The sequence below is a fragment of the Pipistrellus hanaki genome, assembly GCF_964339955.1.
Source record: "Pipistrellus hanaki genome assembly, chromosome: 21".
In the NCBI taxonomy this organism is placed as follows: domain Eukaryota; kingdom Metazoa; phylum Chordata; class Mammalia; order Chiroptera; family Vespertilionidae; genus Pipistrellus; species Pipistrellus hanaki.
In genome coordinates, this window is record NC_140523.1 from 8,207,413 (window position 1) to 8,227,383 (window position 19,971).

The 19,971-nt window shown below is 58.1% G+C and overlaps 2 protein-coding genes across 2 annotated transcripts in view; both read right to left on the reverse strand.

Moving 5' to 3' along the window:
- Positions 1–41: 41 nt before the first annotated feature.
- Positions 42–14,118, reverse strand: CHRNA3 (cholinergic receptor nicotinic alpha 3 subunit). The gene is made up of 6 exons (XM_084869179.1): positions 13,890–14,118; positions 11,092–11,231; positions 10,939–10,983; positions 8,396–8,505; positions 5,471–6,560; positions 42–699 (listed from the first exon to the last, which is right to left on the reverse strand). Exons 1-6 carry the CDS (start codon positions 13,951–13,953, stop codon positions 571–573), a joined length of 1,578 nt encoding a protein of 525 aa, XP_084725305.1. The 5' UTR covers positions 13,954–14,118; the 3' UTR covers positions 42–570.
- A 2,027-nt stretch (positions 14,119–16,145) lies between these two features.
- The window catches only part of CHRNB4 (cholinergic receptor nicotinic beta 4 subunit), a 19,273-nt gene continuing 15,447 nt past the window's right edge, over positions 16,146–19,971 (reverse strand). The window contains 1 exon segment of the mRNA XM_084869211.1: positions 16,146–17,045. Coding sequence (XP_084725337.1) covers positions 16,905–17,045 — 141 coding nt within the window. The 3' untranslated portion in view covers positions 16,146–16,904.

The following is a 19,971-nucleotide window of genomic DNA, read 5'->3' on the forward strand; positions in this document are numbered from 1 at the left end:
CGACACTCTATCCGCTGTGTCAAACCAGCCAGGGCAAAATCTTAACATTTTGGGTCAAAAGAAAGAAAAGAAAGCAGCTCTAATCAATGTGGCTCAGTGGATAGAGCATCAGCCTGTGGACTAAAGGGTCCCGGGTTCGATTCCGGCCAAGGGCATGTACCTTGGTTGCGGGCACATCCCCAGTGGGGGGAGAGCAGGAGGCAGCTGATCGATGCTTCTCATCGATGGTTCTCACTCTCTCTCCCTCTCCCCTCTTCTCTGTAAACATCAATAAAATCTATGCACTAAGGAAAAATAACAGAAAGCAGAATGACGGCTGGCAGGGGCCGGGGAGGGGGAGCAGGGAGCCGCTGGGTAAGGTGCAGGATGGGGAGGGTGACAGGGACCGAGAGTGATGGCGACTGCACAGCCATGTGGCCGCCGGATGCCGCTGAGTGGTGCGTGTCAGAAGGTTACCATGGTGACCTGTACGCCGTTTTATCTCAATAGAAAAACGAGCTCCTGCCCAGCTCCCGGCTCGCCCCGCCCCCCGCCCCGCCCCCCGGACGGACGGGCGGGCGCACCGCGCGCTCAGGGCTCGTCCCGCGCCATCAGCGGCTGCAGGAACAGCCCGGCCGTCCCCAGGATGCACACCAGGACGAAGACCCACAGGAAGATGCGGTCGATCACCATGGCCACGTACTTCCAGTCGTCCTGAATCTGGAAAAAATAAAAGAACAATAATCAGCGAAAGAGGGAAAATTAAAAAAAAAACAGCCCGCTGGAGAAGGCGGCGTGAATACATTTTCAATCCTGAGCACAGGATAGATACCCGGAGCGGCCAGATGAGGATGCTCTCTGGACGCATAATCACCTGGCCACTCGGCGTATAACCTATAGAATAAAAGGCTAATGTGCACATGGTCCCCTCCGCCGGGAGTCCGACCAGCAGGCAGGCCGGCCCACCGCCCATGTCCCCTCCCCCTGGCCAGGCTGGCCGGACCCCACCCATGCATGAATTCATGTACTGGGCCTATAACATATATATATATATATATATATATATATATATATATATACACACACATACACACACACTTATTATATTTATATATACACTTATACACACACACACACACACACACACACACCAAGTGGCCAGATGCTGATGATCTCTGAACGCATAATAACTTGGACCCTCCATGTGTATCCTATAGAATAAAAGGATAATATGCAAATGGTCCCCTCGACCAGGAGTTTGACCAGCAGGCAGGCCGGCCAACTGCCCATGTCCCCTCCCCCTGGCCAGGCTGGCCGGACCCCACCCATGCACGAATTTAATGTGTTCAGAGGTCATCATCATCTGGCCACTCCGTGTATATTTGTATTGATGTCAGACAGCAAGGGAGAGCAGCAGAGAGAGAAACATGCATGAGGAGAGAGCATCATTGGTCAGCAGTCTGAGGAAGTGTGCCATTCTCAAGTTTCTCTTTAGGCACCAGAAAATTCATACAAAACATCCGTCATGTTAAATCTTTAAATGAGAAGTTTCTCAATGTGTACATAACCTATTATTCCTTCCATTTCAAAGAAGATTTTTTTTAAAAAATTGATTTCAGAGAGAAAGGAAGACAGAGAGAGAAAAACATCTGTGATGAGAGAGAATCATGGACCGGCTGCCTCCTGCACGCCCCCTACTGGAGGGGGTCGAGCCCGCAACCCGGGCCTGTGCCTCGACCGGGAATTGAACTGTGATCTCCTGGTTCAGAGGTGGATACTCAACCCCTGAGCCACACGGAGCCACACCTACGCCTTCTATGTTCAACTCCAGTTTATAGTCAGTAAAGACAGCGGACTGCGGCCTCCGCGGAGGACTCCGGGCCTCTGTGAGGACAGCAAATACAATCCAACACCATCGCCCTTTTCTCTCAGGACTCGTTCGTGCCCAGTTTTAGGTGTAATTTCCTCTTAACACCCCAAAGGGAGATATCAGCCGATCAGGGCAGGTCCCTCTTCCCCCTTTCTCTCCCTCACCCACCACCCCGTCCCTCCCGCCCCAGCAATACCCAATGTCCAAACACCGTCTTCTTCAGTCCTAAGTCCAAAGTATCATGGGATCCTGTGCGGTCACAGGTCAGGATGGCAATTAAAAAAAATAAAAAATAAAATAAAAAACGCTTGAGAACCAAGTAAAAAGATGGAAGACATGAGTGGAGGGTCAGGGGCGGCGGGGATCACGAGGGAACAAGGACACATATGTAACACCTTAATCAATCAATACATTAAAAAAGAGAAAGAAGGAAGATAGAAAACGTCCCTGGCCAGTGTGGCTCAGTGGATAGAGCATCGGCTTGCGGACGGAAGGGTCCCAGGTTCGATTCCGGTCAAGGGCATGGATCTTGGGTTGCGGGCGCATCCCCAGTGGGGGGCGTGCAGGAGGCAGCTGATGGATGTTTCTCTCTCATCGCCGTTTCTGACTCTCTGTCCCTCTCCCTTCCTCTCTGTAAAAAAATCAGTAAAATGAAAATAAAAAAAGGTAAAAGACGAGCAAGGCCCCTTGTGTACACCATGGCTTCAGCGGAGGCTGGGACGAGGGGGGGAGGGGGGGTGTATGTCTGTTAAGCACCCAGACAGCCCTGCCGAGAAGGAAACCGTAATCGAATTGGGAGAAGAGGGAGTGCAGGAGCCAACTAATTTGGAGGAATAATCGCATCACGGAGAGGCCGCCTGGACGCGGTAATCTCATTGCGGGGCCGCCAGGGGGCCGGGAGCCGGGTTTATTTCGCCGCGGCCAGCTGCCAGGCGCGGTGCCCGGCTGGTGACAACGAGGGGTCCGGTGAGGCCAGAATGACTCCGCACTCGCCATCAGGGACTTCACGCGAGGGCCCGAGAGTTGGGTTTGTATTCCGGACCGAGCGGCCCCGGGGACTCACCCCCGCGCTGCTGGCCCAGCCCCTCGGGCTCGGGGACGAGGTGAGAGGCAGAGGTTGGAGGCCGCCACCGGTTTCATCCCAGCTCTGCTCCCGTCCGCTCCTGAGAGTCTGATTAAGATATGTGACCTTTTTTCTTTTATTGTTGTTTTTTAATATATTTTTATTTTTTTTATTTAAAAAATATATATTTTATTCATTTTTTACAGAGAGGAAGGGAGAGGGATAGAGAGCTAGAAACATCGATGAGAGAGAAACATCCATCAGCTGCCTCCTGCACACCCCCCACTGGGGATGTGCCCGCAACCAAGGAACATGCCCCTGACCGGAATCGAACCCGGGACCTTTCTGTCTGCAGGCCGACGCTCTATCCACTGAGCCACACAGGTTTCAGCTAAATATATTTTTACTAACCCTAACTGGTGTAGCTCAGTGGATAGAGCATCGGGCTGCGGACTAAAGGGACCCGGGTTCGATTCCGGTCAGGGGCGTGTGCCTTGGTTGCAGGCACATCCCCGGTAGAGGGGGTGCAGGAGGCAGCTGATGGATGTTTCTCTCTCATCGATGTTTCTAGCTCTCTATCCCTCTCCCTTCCTCTCTGTAAAAATCATTAACATATATATATTTTTTAAAAATATATATTTTTTTGACTAAAGGTCTGATGCACAAAGATTTGTGCCAGAATGGGCCTTTCTTCCCCTGAATGCTGGCACCACCTGGAGCCGCCTTTACACCTTCCCATGCTGCCCAGAGACCTGGAATTGCTTGGGTGGTACAGAACACCCCTGGCTGCTGGGCACCTGCATATGCAAATTAACCCAACAAAGATGGCGGGTTAATTTGCATACTCGCTCCTGATCGGCTGGTGGGCATCGCGAAGGTACGGTCAATTAGCATGCTACTCTTTTATTAGGTAGATTGATTTCAGAGAGGAAGGGAGAGGGAGAGGGAGAAACATCCATGATGAGAGAGAATCATGGGTCGGCTGCCCCCTGCAGGCCCCCACTATTGGGGATTGAGCCCGCAACCTCGGGCATGTGCCCTTGACCAGGATCGAACCCAGGACCCTTTAGTCCACAGGCCGACGCTCTATCCACAGAGCTAAAGCAGCTAGGGCTCTTTAATTATTTTTAAAGATATGTTTTCATTGGTTTTTAGAGAGAGGGGAAGGCAGAGGGCCGGCCAGCCTGGCCAGGGGGAGGGGACATGGGCGGTTGGCCGGCCTGCCTGCTGGTTGAACTCCTGGTTGAGGGGGCCATGTGCATATTAGCCTTTCATTCTATAGGACATGCTGGAGTGGCCAGATGACTGTGCGTTCAGAGATCATCATCGTCTGGCCACTAAGTGTTTGTATATATATTAGAGGCCCGGTGCATGCATTCATGCATGGGTGGGGTCCGGCCAGCCTGGCCAGGGAGAGGGGACATAGGTAGTTGGGTGGCTTGCCCGCTGGTCGAATCCTGGTGGAGGGAACCATTTGCATAGTAGCCTTTTATTCTATAGGATAGACACGGAGTGGCCAGATGATTACATGTTTAGAGATCATCATCATCTGGCCACACTGTGTGTGTGTGTGTGTGTGTGTTAGAGGCCCGGTGCATGCATTCATGCATGGATGGGGTCTGGCCAGCCTGGCCAGGGGGAGTGGACATGGGCGGTTAGCCAGCCTGCCTGCTGGTCGAACTCCTGGTCGAGGGGACCATGTGCATATGAGCCTTTTATTCTATAGGATACACACCGAGTGGCCGGATGATTACGCGTTCAGAGATCATCATCATCTGGCCACTCAGTGTGTGTGTGTGTATGTGAATATGTGTGTGTGTGTGTGTGTGTGTGTGTGTGTGTGTATTAGAGGCCCGGTGCATGCATTCGTGCATGGGTGGGGTCCGGCCAGCCTGGCCAGGGCGAGGGGACATGGGCGGTTGGCCAGCCTGCCTGCTAGTCGGACTCCTGGTCGAGGGGACCGTTTGCATATTAGCCTTTTATTCTATAGGATAGACACGGAGTGGCCAAATGATTACATGTTTAGAGATCATCATCATCTGGCCACACTGTGTGTGTGTGTGTGTGTGTGTGTGTGTGTGTGTGTGTTAGAGGCCCGGTGCATGCATTCATGCATGGATGGGGTCTGGCCAGCCTGGCCAGGGGGAGTGGACATGGGCGGTTAGCCAGCCTGCCTGCTGGTCGAACTCCTGGTCGAGGGGACCATGTGCATATGAGCCTTTTATTCTATAGGACACACACTGAGGGGCCAAGTTATTATGCGTTCAGAGATCATCATCATCTGGTCACTCTGTGTGTGTGTGTGTGTGTGTGTGTGTGTGTGTATTAGAGGCCCGGTGCATGCATTCGTGCATGGGTGGGGTCCAGCCAGCCTGGCCAGGGGGAGGGGACAGGGGCGGTGGGCCGGCCTGCCTGCTGGTCGCACTCCTGGCCGAGGGGACCATGTGCATATGAGCCTTTCATTCTGTAGGACAGACACGGAGCGGCCGGATGATTCTGCGATCAGAGATCGCCCTCACCCGGCCGCCCCGGGCATGTCTGCCGGGCGCTGCGCTCACCTCTTTGGCCTCGTTCTGCGCCTTCATGTTCTCCGCGATGTACCGGACGCTGCGGATGGCCTCCCGGACCTCCGGCGACAGCGCCGACAGCGCGGCGGCCTCCACGGACTCGCTGCTGGAGCTGCGGGTGAGGTTGGCGGTGAAGTTGGGCACCTTCGCGGCGCGGTGGCTGCCGCGGCGGCGGTGGCTGCACTGGCGGTGGCGGCCGCACGGCCCCTCCTGGCAGGGCCCGCCGTCCTTCCCGTCCTCGGACTCGGCGCCGCCGCGGAAGCAGTTCAGGTGGGCCCGCTCGGCGGCGGCGGCGAGGGCGGCGTGGTCGGCAGGCCGCGGCCCCGGGGTGCTGCCGCCGATGCCACCCTCGCCGCCGCCCTGGCCGCCCGCCGCCGCCTCCGGCCGCGCCATGAACATGACCCGGGGCAGCGCCCGCAGGAACACGGCCTTCACCCAGCCGGGCATGGTGTGCGTGGCGGGCGTGCGGTAGTGCACGTTGAGCACGAAGACGGTGATGACGATGGACAGCGTGACGAAGATCATGGTGAAGAGCAGGTACTCGCCGATGAGCGGGATGACCAGCGAGGTGGACGGGATGGTCTCGGTGATGACCAGCAGGAAGACGGTGAGCGCCAGCAGCACCGAGATGCAGAGCGTGACCTTCTCGCCGCAGTCGGACGGCAGGTAGAAGACCAGCACCGTGAGGAAGGAGATGAGCAGGCAGGGGATGATGAGGTTGATGGTGTAGAAGAGCGGCAGCCGCCGGATGTACAGGGAGTAGGTGATGTCGGGGTAGATCTCGTCGCAGCAGTTGTACTTGACCTCGTGCCGGTAGCCGGGGGCGCGCACCACGGCCCACTCGCCGCTCTCCCAGTAGTCCCGCAGGTTCATGGCCGAGCCCACCTGCACCAGGTCGATCTTGGCCTTGTCGTAGGTCCAGGAGCCGAACTTCATGGAGCAGTTCTGGTAGTCGAAGGGGAAGAAGGTGACGTCGATGCGGCAGGAGCTCTTGAAGATGGCGGGCGGCATCCAGGTCACCTCGCCCGTGTACTTGAGCAGCGCCTTGGTCTTGTCGTCCACCTGGAAGTCCCCCACGGCGCTGCGGAGATGGGAAACACACACACACGGAACACACACACACACACGACACACACACACACACACGGAACACACACGGGACACACATGTGCGCACACACGGGACACACACATGGGACACACACGACACATGACACACGCATGGGACACACGGGACACACACACAGAGACACACAGACACACACACACGCAGGACACACACACAGACACACACACACAGACACACACACACGTGGGACACACACACACATACGGGACACACAGACATGGGACAAACACACACACGACACACACACGGGACACACACGGGACACACACACACGGGACACACACACACACGGGACACACACACAGACACACACACGCGGGACACACACACAGACACACACACACGTGGGACACACACACACATACGGGACACACAGACATGGGACAAACACACACACGACACACACACGGGACACACACGGGACACACACACACGGGACACACACACACACGGGACACACACACAGACACACACACGCGGGACACACACACAGACACACACACACGCGGGACACACACACGTGGGACACACACACATACGGGACACACAGACACGGGACAAACACACACACGACACACACACGGGACACACATACACGGGACACACACACACACACACACACGTCGTGAGCTCCGAGGGCCGGGGTGTCTGGCCACTTAGCGAGGGGGACACTGGGGAGCCCAGGACCCTCTACCCCACAATCCCACACACAGACCATCAGACACCCTCATCAAGCCTCATCACACAACACCTGCGTCTCTCACATACCCTGAGTTCTCTCACACGTTTCGATCTCGATCCCGTCCCCACCCCGTCCCCCCTGAGGAGTGGGGCATGAAGGTGGCAGCTGATCCACGATTCTCTCTCCTCATTGATGTTTCTCTCTCCTTTCCTCTCTGAAATCCTACCTAATAAAAGAGTAATATGAGACACCCCAAGTGCCCTTTCCCTCGAAGGAGAGAAACGGGGTGAATGTTGTCGGCCCAGCTGAAACCGGTGTGGCTCAGTGGATAGAACATCGGCCTGAGGACTGAAGGGTCCCGGGTTCCATTCTTGTCAAGGGCATGTACCTTGGTTGCGGGCACATCCCCAGTAGGGGGCGTGCAGGAGGCAGCTGATGGATGTTTCTCTCTCATCATCGATGTTTCTAACTATCCCTCTCCCTTCCTCTCTGTAAAAAAAAAAATCAATAGAATAGCCCAAACCAGTTTGGCTCAGGGGGTAGAGCGTTGGCCTGAGGACTGAAGGGTCCCAGGTTCGATTCCGGTCAAGGGCATGGACCTTGGTTGCGGGCACATCCCTGGTGGGGGGTGTGCAGGAGGCGGCTGGTCAATGTTTCTCTCTCATCGATGTTTCTAGCTCTCTGTTCCTCTTTCTCTCCCTTCCTCGGTGTAAAACAATCATTAAAATATATATTTTTAAAAATCAATAGAATAAGTAACAAAAAGTAAATTAAATAAAAAAGATATACATTTTTAAACAAAAGGCATATGTAAAACAAGGTATCTACACTAATAAAAAAAAAAAGAAATATGCGAATTGACTGTACCTCTGGGATGCCCACCGGCCAATCAGGAGTGAGTATGCAAATACATTAACCCAACCAAAGAGGGACCGTTACTTTGCACTCGCAGGCTCCGAGCGGCTGGGTGGGGAGGGGCTCAGGGGGCGGAGCGTCAGCCCGTGGACTGAAGGGATCCCGGGTTCGATGCTGGTCAGGGAGTGCCGGTGGGAGGAGCCGGCGGGCGGAGCAGCCCCGGGGGAAAGGGGGGGGTGGCGCCCCCTTACTTGTTGTAGAGCACGATGTCCGGCTTCCAGATCTTCTGGGCGGGGACCCGCAGGAACTCCGCCCCGTCGTAGTCCGAGGGGTTCCACTTCAGCTTGTGGTCGTTCCAGATCTGCGGGGGGAGAGGGGGAAACGGCAAGGAGACCGCGGGCTCACTCCCTCACGCCGCCCGCCCGCCCCGCGACGCCCCGCCCTGCCCCGTGGCAGGGAGCCGCCTCCGAGCCGCAGACCGCACGGCCCCATAGAGCCCTGGGCTGTGGGCGGGGCCACCCCCTGTCAATCATGTAAGGGCCTCCAGGTCTGGTCTGTGTGTGCTGTTTTGTGTGTGTGTGTGTGTGTGTGTGTGTGTGTGTGGTTTTAAAAAAATATATTTTATTGGTTTTGTACAGAGAGGAAGGGAGAGAGATAGAGAGTTAGAAACATCGATGAGAGAGAGTCATCGATCAGCTGCCTCTTGCCCACCCCCCCTACTGGGGATATGCCCGCAACCAAGGTACATGCCCTTGACCGAAATCGAACCCGGGACCCTTCAGTCCCCAAGCTGACGCTCTATCCATTGAGCCAAACTGGTCCCGGCTGTTTTTTATATTTTATTGATTTTGTACAGAGAGAAAGGGAGAGAGATAGAGAGTTAGAAACATCAATGCAAGAGAGTCATCGATCAGCTGCCTCCTGCACATCCCCTGCTGGGTCCATGCCCTTGACCGGAATCAAACCTGGGACCCTTCAGTCCCCAAGCCGAAGCTCTATCCACTGAGCCAAACCAGCCTCGGCTGTTTTTTTGTTTTTTTTGTTTTTTAATATATTATATATACTAGAGGCCTGGTGCATGAAATCAGTGCATGTGGGGAGGGGGGGTCCCTTCTGCCCACCCTGGACCCTCTCCAATCTGGGACCCTCTCACAATCCGAGACCACTGGCTCCTAACTGCTCACCTGCCTGATCGCCCCTAACTGCCCCCTCCCGCCAGCCTGGTTGTCCCCAACTGCTGCCCCCACTGGCCTAAATGCTCCTCACTGCTCTCCTCTGCTGGCCTGGTCGCCCCACGCAGCCTGCTGTCCGGTTGTTACTGTGAGGGCGTCATGACCAATTTGCATATTACCCTTTTATTAGCATTGATTTCGGGGAGGAAGGGAGAGGGAGAGAGACACATCCATGATGAGAGGACCACGGACCGGCTGCCTCCTGCACGCCCCACACTGGGGATGGAGCCCGCCACCCAGGCCCGTGCCCTGCCCGGGAATCGAACCCGGACCCCACGCCGGCCGGGCTAAGCTCATTCTAGTGACATCCTTCCCTACCGGGTCCCCCAAACAGGGTGCCCATCACACAGAGCATCCAGGCTGAGCAGCCCGGATCTGTCCCAGCGGAGTGTGCGGGACCAGATTCTGCAGTCCTTGGGGGGACCCTTGGTCACCAGGCCCCCCCCCAATGGGCCCAGGCCCCCCCAATGAGCCCAGGCCCCCCCTCAATGGGCCCAGGCCCCCCTCAATGGGCCCAGGCCCCCCCAATGAGCCCAGGCCCCCCCTCAATGGGCCCAGGCCCCCCTCAATGGGCCCAGGCCCCCACTCAATTGCCCCAGCCCCCCCTTCAGACCCCTCCTCAATGGGCCCCAGGCCCCCCCTCAATGGCCCAGCTCCCCTCCAGACCCCCCTCAATGGGCCCAGGCCCCCCTCAATGGGCCCAGGCCCCCCTCAATGGGCCCAGGCCCCCCTCAATGGACCCAGGCCCCCCCAATGGGCCCAGGCCCCTCCAATGGGCCCAGGCCCCCCTCAATGGGCCCAGGCCCCCCTCAATGGGCCCAGGCCCCCCTCAATGGGCCCAGGCTCCCCCTCAATGGGCCCAGGCCCCCCTCAATGGGCCCAGGCCCCCCTCAATGAGCCCAGGCCCCCCCTCAATGGGCCCAGGCTCCCCCTCAATGGGCCCAGGCCCCCCTCAATGGGCCCAGACCCCCCTCAATGGGCCCAGGCCCCCCTCAATGGGCCCAGGCCCCCCTCAATGGACCCAGGCCCCCCCAATGGGCCCAGGCCCCTCCAATGGGCCCAGGCCCCCCTCAATGGGCCCAGGCCCCCCTCAATGGGCCCAGGCCCCCCTCAATGGGCCCAGGCTCCCCCTCAATGGGCCCAGGCCCCCCTCAATGGGCCCAGGCCCCCCTCAATGAGCCCAGGCCCCTCCTCAATGGGCCCAGGCTCCCCCTCAATGGGCCCAGGCCCCCCTCAATGGGCCCAGGCCCCCCCTCAATGGGCCCAGGCCCCCCTCAATGGGCCCAGGCCCCCCCTCAATGGGCCCAGGCCCCCCTCAATGGGCCCAGGCCCCCCCTCAATTGCCCCAGCCCCCCCTTCAGACCCCCCCTCAATGGGCCCAGGCCCCCCTCAATGGGCCCAGGCCCCCCCCTCAATGGGCCCCAGGCCCCTCCTCAATGGGCCCAGGCCCCCCTCAATGGGCCCAGGCCCCCCCCAGTGGGTCCCAGGCTGGGTCTAAGGAAAGGAAGCCAGCAGAGCAGTCACCACCAGGGGGCAGCAGAGCGCAGGGCCTGGCCACTCACTTGCTTGAGCCACAGGTTGGTCTCCATGATCTGGTTGACCTCATCCTGGAAAGGTAGAATTAGGGGGTGGGGGTGCGTGAAGGACCCCCGCCCCGCCCCGGGAGAGCCTCCCCCGCAGCCCCGCGGCCACGGCCGGCCCCGGCCCGCACTCACCACCTTCACCAGCTGGGACATGGACACCTCGAACTGCACGATCACGGCGTCCGAGGCGTTGGCCACCGGCCGGATGATCTCGTTGTAGTCCTCGAACAGCCGGTCGAACAGCCGGTGCTCGGCCTCGGAGCCGCGGGCCCCTGAGGGAGGGAGCCCGGTCAGACCCATGCCCGCTGGCCCGGGGCCCCGCCCGGAACAGCCCCGTTCCGGCAAGCCGGGGTTGTGGGTGTGGGTAGATCCGGGGCGAGCGCTGGCCGGCTCCCTGGGAGCCTGTGACCCTAGGCGAGCAGCTTCTCGTCGCTGAACCGCAGCTGCTTTATCCCTGAAAACAAAGGCCGTGCTGTGTTCTCCTCGCTGTAGGGTTGTTACGAGGGAGGGGCTTGCCAGGGTTCTTGTCCAAGCATTATGAAGGGTTCAGCGCCGAAACCAGTGTGGCTCAGTGGATAGAGCATCGGCCTGGGGACTGAAGGGTCCCAGGTTTGATTCCGGTCAAGGATATGTACCTGGGTTGCTGGCACATCCCCAGTAGGGGGTGTGCGGGAGGCACCTGATAGATGTTTCTCTCTCATCGATGTGTCTGTCTCTCTCCCTTCCTCTCCGTAAAAAAATGAATTTATATATATATATATATATATATATATATATATATATATATATATATATAATTGATTTTGTACCGAGAGGAAGGGAGAGAGATAGAGAGCTAGAAACATTGATGAGAGAGAGTCATCGATCAGCTGCCTCCTGCACCCCCCAAACTGGGGATGTGCCCGCAACCAAGGTACATGCCCTTGACCGGAATCGAACCCAGGATCCCTTCAGTCCCCAGGCCGATGCTCTATCCACTGAGCCAAACCGGTTTCGGCAATAAAATATATTAAAAAAAAAAAAAAAAGAAGAAGAAGAAGAAAGGTTCAGCAATCTGGAGAAAGGCTGTCCGTAGATTAAATAAGAGTCAAGAGACTAAAAGATAGTTTTGAAAGGCATTGGGGGGGTCAGAGGAGCTTCCGCTAAAGGAGCTAAAGACTCTCTCCTTGTCTCAGGACCCCTTGCTTTTTGTTAACGCAATGTGTCCTAAGGCAAGGTGGAGATAAGACCCTTCAGAGGGTAGGGTTTTATATAGAAGCATTGTCAGATGGGGGAATGGTCTATTGCTGTTCCGGTGTCTGGCCAACAGGGGGCAGTAACACGCAGATGGAGATGCCCTGAGCTGTCTGGCAGCAAACAGCCATTCTATTCAGGTTTGGGGGGAGTGCGTTTAGCTGCTCCAACAGGTGACCACATATGTGACTCAGCCCTTGTTTTGAGCCCCCAAGTTCCATCCACCTTTTGATGAAACTCTTGCAATTGATGACACGCTGGAACCGGCTTCCGGCAGGGGCCCAGCTCGGTGCAGGCATAGGGTCAGAGCCCAGGTGCACCCCTTCTCCTTACAGTTGCTATGGGGCAGGGGCGCAGTCCACAGGGGTACATCCTGGGTTCCGGATGGGGGTGACCCAGGCCCCCCCGGGGCCAGGTGTGTGCCTCCCAGCCTCCAGGGGGAGGCTGCAGCCCAGGCCTGGGGCGCCCCTCCATCCCACGCGGGACCCTGTTAGGGTCTGGCCGCCAACCCTCTGAGGATAGAAGTTGGGCACCTACACATGGCTGTGTGGGTCTCAGAGGGCCAGCCAGGGTTTCTGGGGAGGGCCCCTTCACATCCTGATCGGAGCCCCCAAACCCTCCGAAACCCTTGGGGACCCCTTTACATCCCAGGATGTTTTCCCATTGATTTTTAGAGAGAGAGAGGGAGAGAGAGAGAGAGAAACATTGATGTGAGAGTGCATTGTTTGCCTCTGGCACGCATCCAGAGTGCCCTTGACCGGAATTGAACCAGGACCCTTTGGTCCCCCACAGCCTGATGCTCTGTCCACTGAGCCACACCGGTCAGGGCCACCCCAGGCATTAGAATTGGGGGGGGGGGGGGAGGGAGGATGGGGTGAAGATAAGGGGGAATCCCTGGTGAAGTCCCAGTTTCTCCAGGTCTAGAAATGGGATCCTGCTGAAACCGGTTTGGCTCAGTGGATAGAGCGTCGGCCTGTGGACTGAGGGGTCCCAGGTTCGATTCCGGTCAAGGGCACATCCCCGGTGGAGGGTGTGTAAGAGGCAGCTGGTCGATGTTTCTCTCTCATCGATGTTTCTAGCTCTCTATCCCTCTCTCTTCCTCTCTGTAAAAAATCAATAAAATATATATTTTAAAAAAATAGAAATGCGATCCTTTCCAGCTCCCTTTCGGTCCCTCCCCCCAGTGAAGGAGGGAGGGGGCTCCAGGAGCTGGGGGAGCGGGTGCAAGGCGCTCTGAGCGGTGGGGGCCTCAGCGTCCAGGCGGCTCTGAGCAAACGGCCACATCGCCTGTCTGTCCCGACCCCCCAAACCCTCGCCCCCACCGCAAACTCTCCCGATCCCACAACCGGCCCTCCAGGCCACAGACTTCTGGCGACAGGTGCCCCGTTCCTCCGTGGCCGGGGCGCAGGGAAGGCAGGAGGGGGGCTGGAGCGCCAGCTTTCTCTCCGATCGCCCCCCAAATCCCTCCCCTGGGAAAGCCTCTCAGCCTTTGCCTCTGGCCCCAGCCTCTCCGGTTAACGGGCAACGGTGCATACGGCGGGGCCCGGCCCGGGCAGAGGCCGCCGGGGAGGCAGCGCCCCGGGGAGTGCGCGCGGGGCCGGCCCCCTCCTCGCCCCCCGGGCTGCCCGGCAGCTCCGCTCGCTCGGACCCCGCGTCGCCTCTCGGGGCGCCGGTTCGCGCCCCACCCCCGCGCTTACCGGGGAGTAGCAGCAGTAGCAGCAGCAGCAGGAGGGGGTGCGCCCCGCGCGTGGGGGCGCCCATGGCCGTGCGCCTGGCGGCCCGGCCCCGATGGCGGAGCGGACTCCGCGGACTCCGGGAGGAGGCGGCCTCGCCCGTGGGGCTCCGCGCCGGCCGCTCGGAGCAGACAAAGGGCGGGAGCGCGGGCTCCGGTCTGTCCAGCCGCCGCCCGCCGCGCCCGGAGCCGCTGGGGCGCTCGCTCCGGGGAGGCGCTGGGGCTGGTGCGGGAGGCGGCGCGCCGGCCAATCGGAGCGGGACCCGCCTGCCCCGCAGCCAATCGGAGCGGGCCCCGCCGGCCCCGCCCCGCCCCGCCCCGCCCCGCCTGCCGGGCGCTGGAGGGCGCACCCCGCGGGGTCCCTGCCCCCGGCCCGCCCCGCGCGCCCCGCATCTGGGAACGGCCCGCCCGCCCGGCCTCTCCCGCACCCCGGGAGGAGGCCGCAGGGTTCGGACGCGGTGAAGTAAGTGTGAAATATAGGAGGTGAGATCCTGCTACTTGGTTTTCGTGGTTTTTAAAAAATACACTTTTGCTGAAACCGGTGTGGCTCGGTGGATAGAGCCTTGGCCTGCGGACGGAAGGGTCCCGGGTTCAATTCTGGTCAAGGGCATGTGCCTTGGTTGCGGGCACATCCCCGGTGGGGGGTGTGCAAGAGGCAGCTGGTTGATGTTTCTCTCTCATGGACGTTTCTAGCTCTCTATCTCTCGTCCTTCCTCTCTGTGAGGGGCTGGAGGGACAGGGCACCACCAGAGTCCCCCGGGCCCTTCAGCCCCAGCCCCCCAGGGCCAGCCCGAGGTGCAGACCAGCCTCAGATGTCCGCTGCCCAGCCACCCTGGGCTCCCCGAGGCTCAGCTAGCCTGGGCGGCCGAGGCTGGTGCTGCCGGCAGTGGCAGCAGCAGAGGTGTGATTGCTGGGTCACCTCCCACCCCTGAGGGCTCCCGGACTGAGGGGGAGCAGGGCAGACTGAGGGACCCTCCCTCCAGTGCATGAATTTTAATGCACCGGGCCTCTAGTATGCTAATGATATGCTAAGGCCGCTCAACCGCTCACTGTGACGTGCACTGACCACCAGGGGGCAGATGCTCTGACCGGTAGGTTAGCTTGCTGCTGGGGTCTGGGCAATGGGGACTGAGCGAGACGGGCCGGACACGCCCTGGAGCCCTCCTGCAGTCCCTCCCTGGCTGGCCTACCTCCTGCATCCCTCCCCAGCCACAACTGAGGTGGGGTCCCTCGGCCTGGCCTGCACTCTCTTGCAATCCAGGACTCCTTGGGGGATGCCAGAGAGCAGGTTTCGGCCCAGTCCCGCAGGTCAGGCCGAGGCACCCCACTGGTGCACCAATTCATGCACCAGGCCTCTAGTTTTTTATGATGAGCCTCCTATATTCCGATTACAGAAACCAAGACATGTGTCAAAAAATGTATTTAACTGGCCCAGAGGAGATGTGTGTGTGTGTGTGTGTTTCTAAAACTGTGTCATTTTCATTTTTTGATTCAGAGAGGAAGGGAGAGGGAGAGAAGGTAACATCCATGATGAGAATCATGGATCGGCTGCCTCCTGCACACCCCACACTGGGGATGGAGCCCGCAACCCAGTCGTGTGCCCTGACCGGGAATCAAACCAGTGACCTCCTGGCTCAGAGGTCGACCACTGAACCACACCGACTGGGCTAGAACTGTATCATTTAAAAAAAAAAAAAAAAAAAGATAGAATTTAGCCCTGACCGATTTGGCTCAGTGGATAGAGCGTCAGCCTGGGGACTGAAGGGTCCCAGGTTCGATTCCAGTCAAGGGCATGTACCTTGGTTGCGGGCACATCCCCAGTAGGGGGTGTGCAAGAGGCAGCTGGTCGATGTTTCTCTCTCATCGACGTTTCTAACTCTCTGTCCTTCTCAATTCCTCTCTATGTAAAATCAATAAAATATATATATTTTAAAAATCAATGAAATATATATTTAAAAAAATAGAATTTAAATAAAATCATCCTTCCTTCTACAGATATCCTGAGCGCCTACTGTGTGCATCGGGCACTGGGAAAAAGGTAGTACGTGGCGGCGACAGAGCGTCCGTGAGGGAGACGGCCGAAACTGATGACGACATAACGTGAGGGAGCTGGGCGGTGGAGGGCGAGGGAGGCCACCCTGCGTGGGGGGATCGGAGGCGGGGGGCCTGTGGGAGGAACAGGAGCCTTCATCCATTCAATACTCATTCTTTCTTTCAATGCACGTTTATTGTGCCGAGCTCTGTCCCGGGCCCAGGGGTGCCGCCCGGAACAGGGAGGGCGGGTCTCTGCTCTCGGGGAGCCGGCCCTCTGACGGCCGGACGTGGGCCATACACACGCCTGCCAGTAAGGCCCTCAGGAGCTGCGGGCGCTGGGGGAGGGTGGCAGGCACCATGGCCCCCAGGGCAGGGGGAGGCTCCAGGGTGGGGGCCTGGGCAAGACCTCTGGGGGAGGGGACAGTGAATCACGGGGTGGATCGGAGTCCTGGATGCAGCCGGGGAAGAGCGGGGGGGGGGGGGGGGGGTGAGAGAGGGGCTCTGGGGTGCGAGGGTTGGGTCGAAGGTCCTGTACTGACAGGCTCGGAGCTGGGAAGGATCCTCAAGTGCATGAGGGACAGAGAGCGCCAGTGGGCCTCGGGGCCCAGGGGGAGTGGAGGGAGACCGGGGCAGGGAGGTAAGGGGGCTGGCACATAGTAGGGGGACTGGCACATAGTGGGTGCTGCTATAGTGCCCGTCCTTGTCCTGATGTAGGGAAGACTGGCCAGAATGCAGCATGGCCCCTCCGGCTGGGCTTTCCTGGGTCCCGGCTCGGCCCGCCCACGCCCTGGCTGTTCGACGGGCGATGGTGTCACGTGCCTTTCGGGCCTCGGTGCTCCGATCCAGAAGGAAACAGCCAAACTGCCCCCTGGGCCCCTCCAGTCACCTCACCCCACAGCCCGGGGGACGGGGGTGAGGGGGCGGGCCCCGGGACACGCAGGGCGGCCTAGGGCCCCCCCGAGACCGTGTGGTTCTGGAAGAGGGGGGGCAGGAAGAGGCCCACGGTGCCCAGCACGCACACGACCACGAACACCCACAGGAACAGCCGGTCCACCACCATGGCCACGTACTTCCAGTCCTCCACCACCTGCGGGCGACAGAGGCGGTCACGCGGGAGGGCGGGCGGGCAGAGGGCGGCCCCGGGGTCCTCCCCGCCCTCCCCTGCCCCCGCGCTGGGCCCTCGCGATCCCGTCAGGACCCCGCGGACCCCTGGGGGCCTGGGGTGGCACCTTCTGGGCATGCCCGGGCCTCGCAGGCGGTCTGCCAGCCCCGCCTGCCTCTGTGGCGTAGCAGACGCTGGCCCTCGGGCTGCGGGGGAGATTAGGAGTGTCGTTGGAGCTGAAACTGGTGTGGCCCAGTGGATAGAGCGTCGGCCTGGGGACTGAAGGGTCCCGGGTTCGATTCCGGTCAAGGGCACATGCCTGGGTTGTAGGCTTGATCCCTAGGGGGGGCATGCAGGAGGCAGCCAACCAATGATTCCTCTCATTGATGTTCTAGCTCTCTCTGAAACCAATAAAAATATTTAAAAAACAAAAACAAAAACAAAAACGTTGCACTATTATAGTGTCTGGATAATCACGAGGAGGGTGAGAGCTGAGGGTTGGGAACAGCTCCGCTGCATAGGGGCCGGCATGTGCCGAAGGGAAGACAGCCGGACGCGGTAAAGCGGACCAGCCAAAACCCATCCCGATCTCAGCACCGGGCAAGCCAGTCAGGGACATCCTGCCTGCCCGGAGCCGATTCCAGCGTGTCATCATTACAAGAGTTTCATCCGAAGCTTGGTGAAGCTCGGGGGACTCAACAAGGGCTGAGCCACCCATGTAATTACCGTATTTTTCGGACCATAAGATGCACTTTTTCCCCCCCCAGAAGTGCGAGGAAAAGTCCCTGCGTCTTATGGTCCAAATATGGCCTACACATATACTGTAAAAAAAAAGTTTTTTCACTTGCCCGGCTCTGTGTGGTCTCTGTGTGCTTGCCCGGCTCTAAAATGGTTCTAAATGCTGCTGTTTACTTTACAGGGTTGATTACATGTGTTTATGACTGTGATGTTGGGTTCTAATGCACATAAAATATTTTAGGAGACTATTTGTTTCAGAATCTTTTTTTCTTCATTTCCCTTCTCTAAAAACTGGTGCGTCTTATGGTCCGAAAAATATGGTACCTGTTAGAACGGCTATGGCACTTCCCCCAAACCTGAATAGGATGCTTGTCTGCTGCCAGACAGCTCAGGGCATCTCCATCTGCGTGTTACTGCCCCCTGTTGGCCAGACACCGGAACAGCTGTAGGCCATTCCCCCATCTGACAATGCTTCTGTAAACCCTGCCCTCTGAAGGCTCTTATCTCCACCTTGCCTTAGGACACATTGTGCTAATAAAAAGCAAGGGGTCCTGAGACAAAGAGAGAGTCTTCAGCTCCTTTAGTGGAAGCTCCTCTGACCCCCAATGCCTTTCAAAACTATCTTTCACCCTGACCAGCTTGGCTCAGTGGATAGAGCATCGGCCTGTGGACCGAAAGGTCCTGGGTTCGATTCCGGTCAAGGGCATGTACCGTGGTTGCGGGCACATCCCCAGTGGGGAGTGTGCAGGAGGCAGCTGATGGATGTTTCTCTCTCATCATGGATGTTTCTATCTCCCTCTCCCTCTCCTTTCTTCTCTGTAAAAAAAAAAAAAAAATCAATAAAATATATATTCTTAAAAACCATCTTTCGTCTTTGGACTCCTTATCGAATCTACGCGCAGCAGCTTTCTCCAGACTGCCGAACCCCTTCGTAATGCTGGGACGAGAACCCTGGCACTAATGGCCGCCCACCCAGGGGCACCAACAGCATCCGGAAGCTCTGGGGACGGGGCTTGCTATGCTCTGGGCCGGCTGTGTGACCCTGAGCCGGCCGCCAACCCTCTCTGGGCCACAGCCTTCCCGTTGGAAAAGGCGGCTTTGAGGAAACGCCATGTCACAGGCCCCTGGGAGGGTCGGCGGTGACGCCGCCAGGGCCCGGCCGAGACCCCACGTGGGTGGCTGGAGCCCGGTGAGCACCGGTGGGTGTAATAGCCGGGGATCCGCCTGCGTTCATCCCTAAAGAGACTCTCGATGAATGGGCTTAGGAACAGCAGGCGGCCTGGGCGTGCCAAGCGGGCGGGGAGCCCGTTAGCAGAGCGCTCAGGATGGGTGCCAGCTGGCCGCCACGGCTCCGCGGTTGAGCGTCGACTCATGAACCCAGGGGTCACCGGGTTCGACTCACGGTCAGGGCACATTCTTAGGATGCTGGCCAGATGCCCAGTAAGGGGCGGGGGGGTGCAGGAGGCAGCCTGCTGATGTTCTCTCTCATCAATGATTCTTTTTCTTTCTTTTTCTTTTCTTTTTTTTTTTAATGTTTTATTGATTTTTTTACAGAGAGGAAGAGAGAGGGATACAGAGCTAGAAACACCGATGAGAGAGAAACATCCATCAGCTGCCTCCTGCACACCCCCCTACTGGGGATGTGCCCGCAGCCAAGGAACATGCCCTTGAACAGAATCAAACCTGGGAACACTGAGTACGCAGGCTGACGCTCTATGCACCGAGTCAGACTGGTTTTGGCTCATGGATGTTTCTATCTCTCCCTTCCACTCTCTTTAAAACCAATAAAAACAGAGTTTGTAGCCGAGGCCAGTTTGGCTCAGTGGTAGAGCGTCGGTCTGCGGACTGAAAAGTCCCGGGTTCGATTCCGGTCAAGGGCATGTACGTTGGTTGCGGGCACATCCCCGGTAGGGGGTGTGCAAGAGGCAGCTGGTCGATGTTTCTCTCTCATCGACATTTCTTGCTCTCTATCTCTCTCCCTTCCTCTTTGTAAAAAAATCAATAAAATATAAAATAAAAAAAAATTCAATGGAAACATGTCCTCAATTGAGGATTAAAAAAAGAAAGAAAGCACCATCAAAGTATAAAATGCAAGGCCTAGCCCTAGCTGGTTGGCTCAGTGGATAGAGCTTTGGCCTGCAGACTTGAAGGGTCCTGGGTTCGATTCCGGTCA

Excerpts from the sequence above, each read along its gene's own strand:
- CHRNA3 (XM_084869179.1), bottom strand. The coding sequence starts at position 13,953 with ATGGGCGCCCCCACGCGCGGGGCGCACCCCCTCCTGCTGCTGCTGCTA. Across the intron at positions 8,506-10,938 it reads CCAACCTGTGGCTCAAGCAA|ATCTGGAACGACCACAAGCT; the intron begins GTGAGTGGCCAG and ends CTCCCCCCGCAG. Across the intron at positions 700-5,470 it reads CGCAGAACGAGGCCAAAGAG|ATTCAGGACGACTGGAAGTA; the intron begins GTGAGCGCAGCG and ends TATTTTTTCCAG.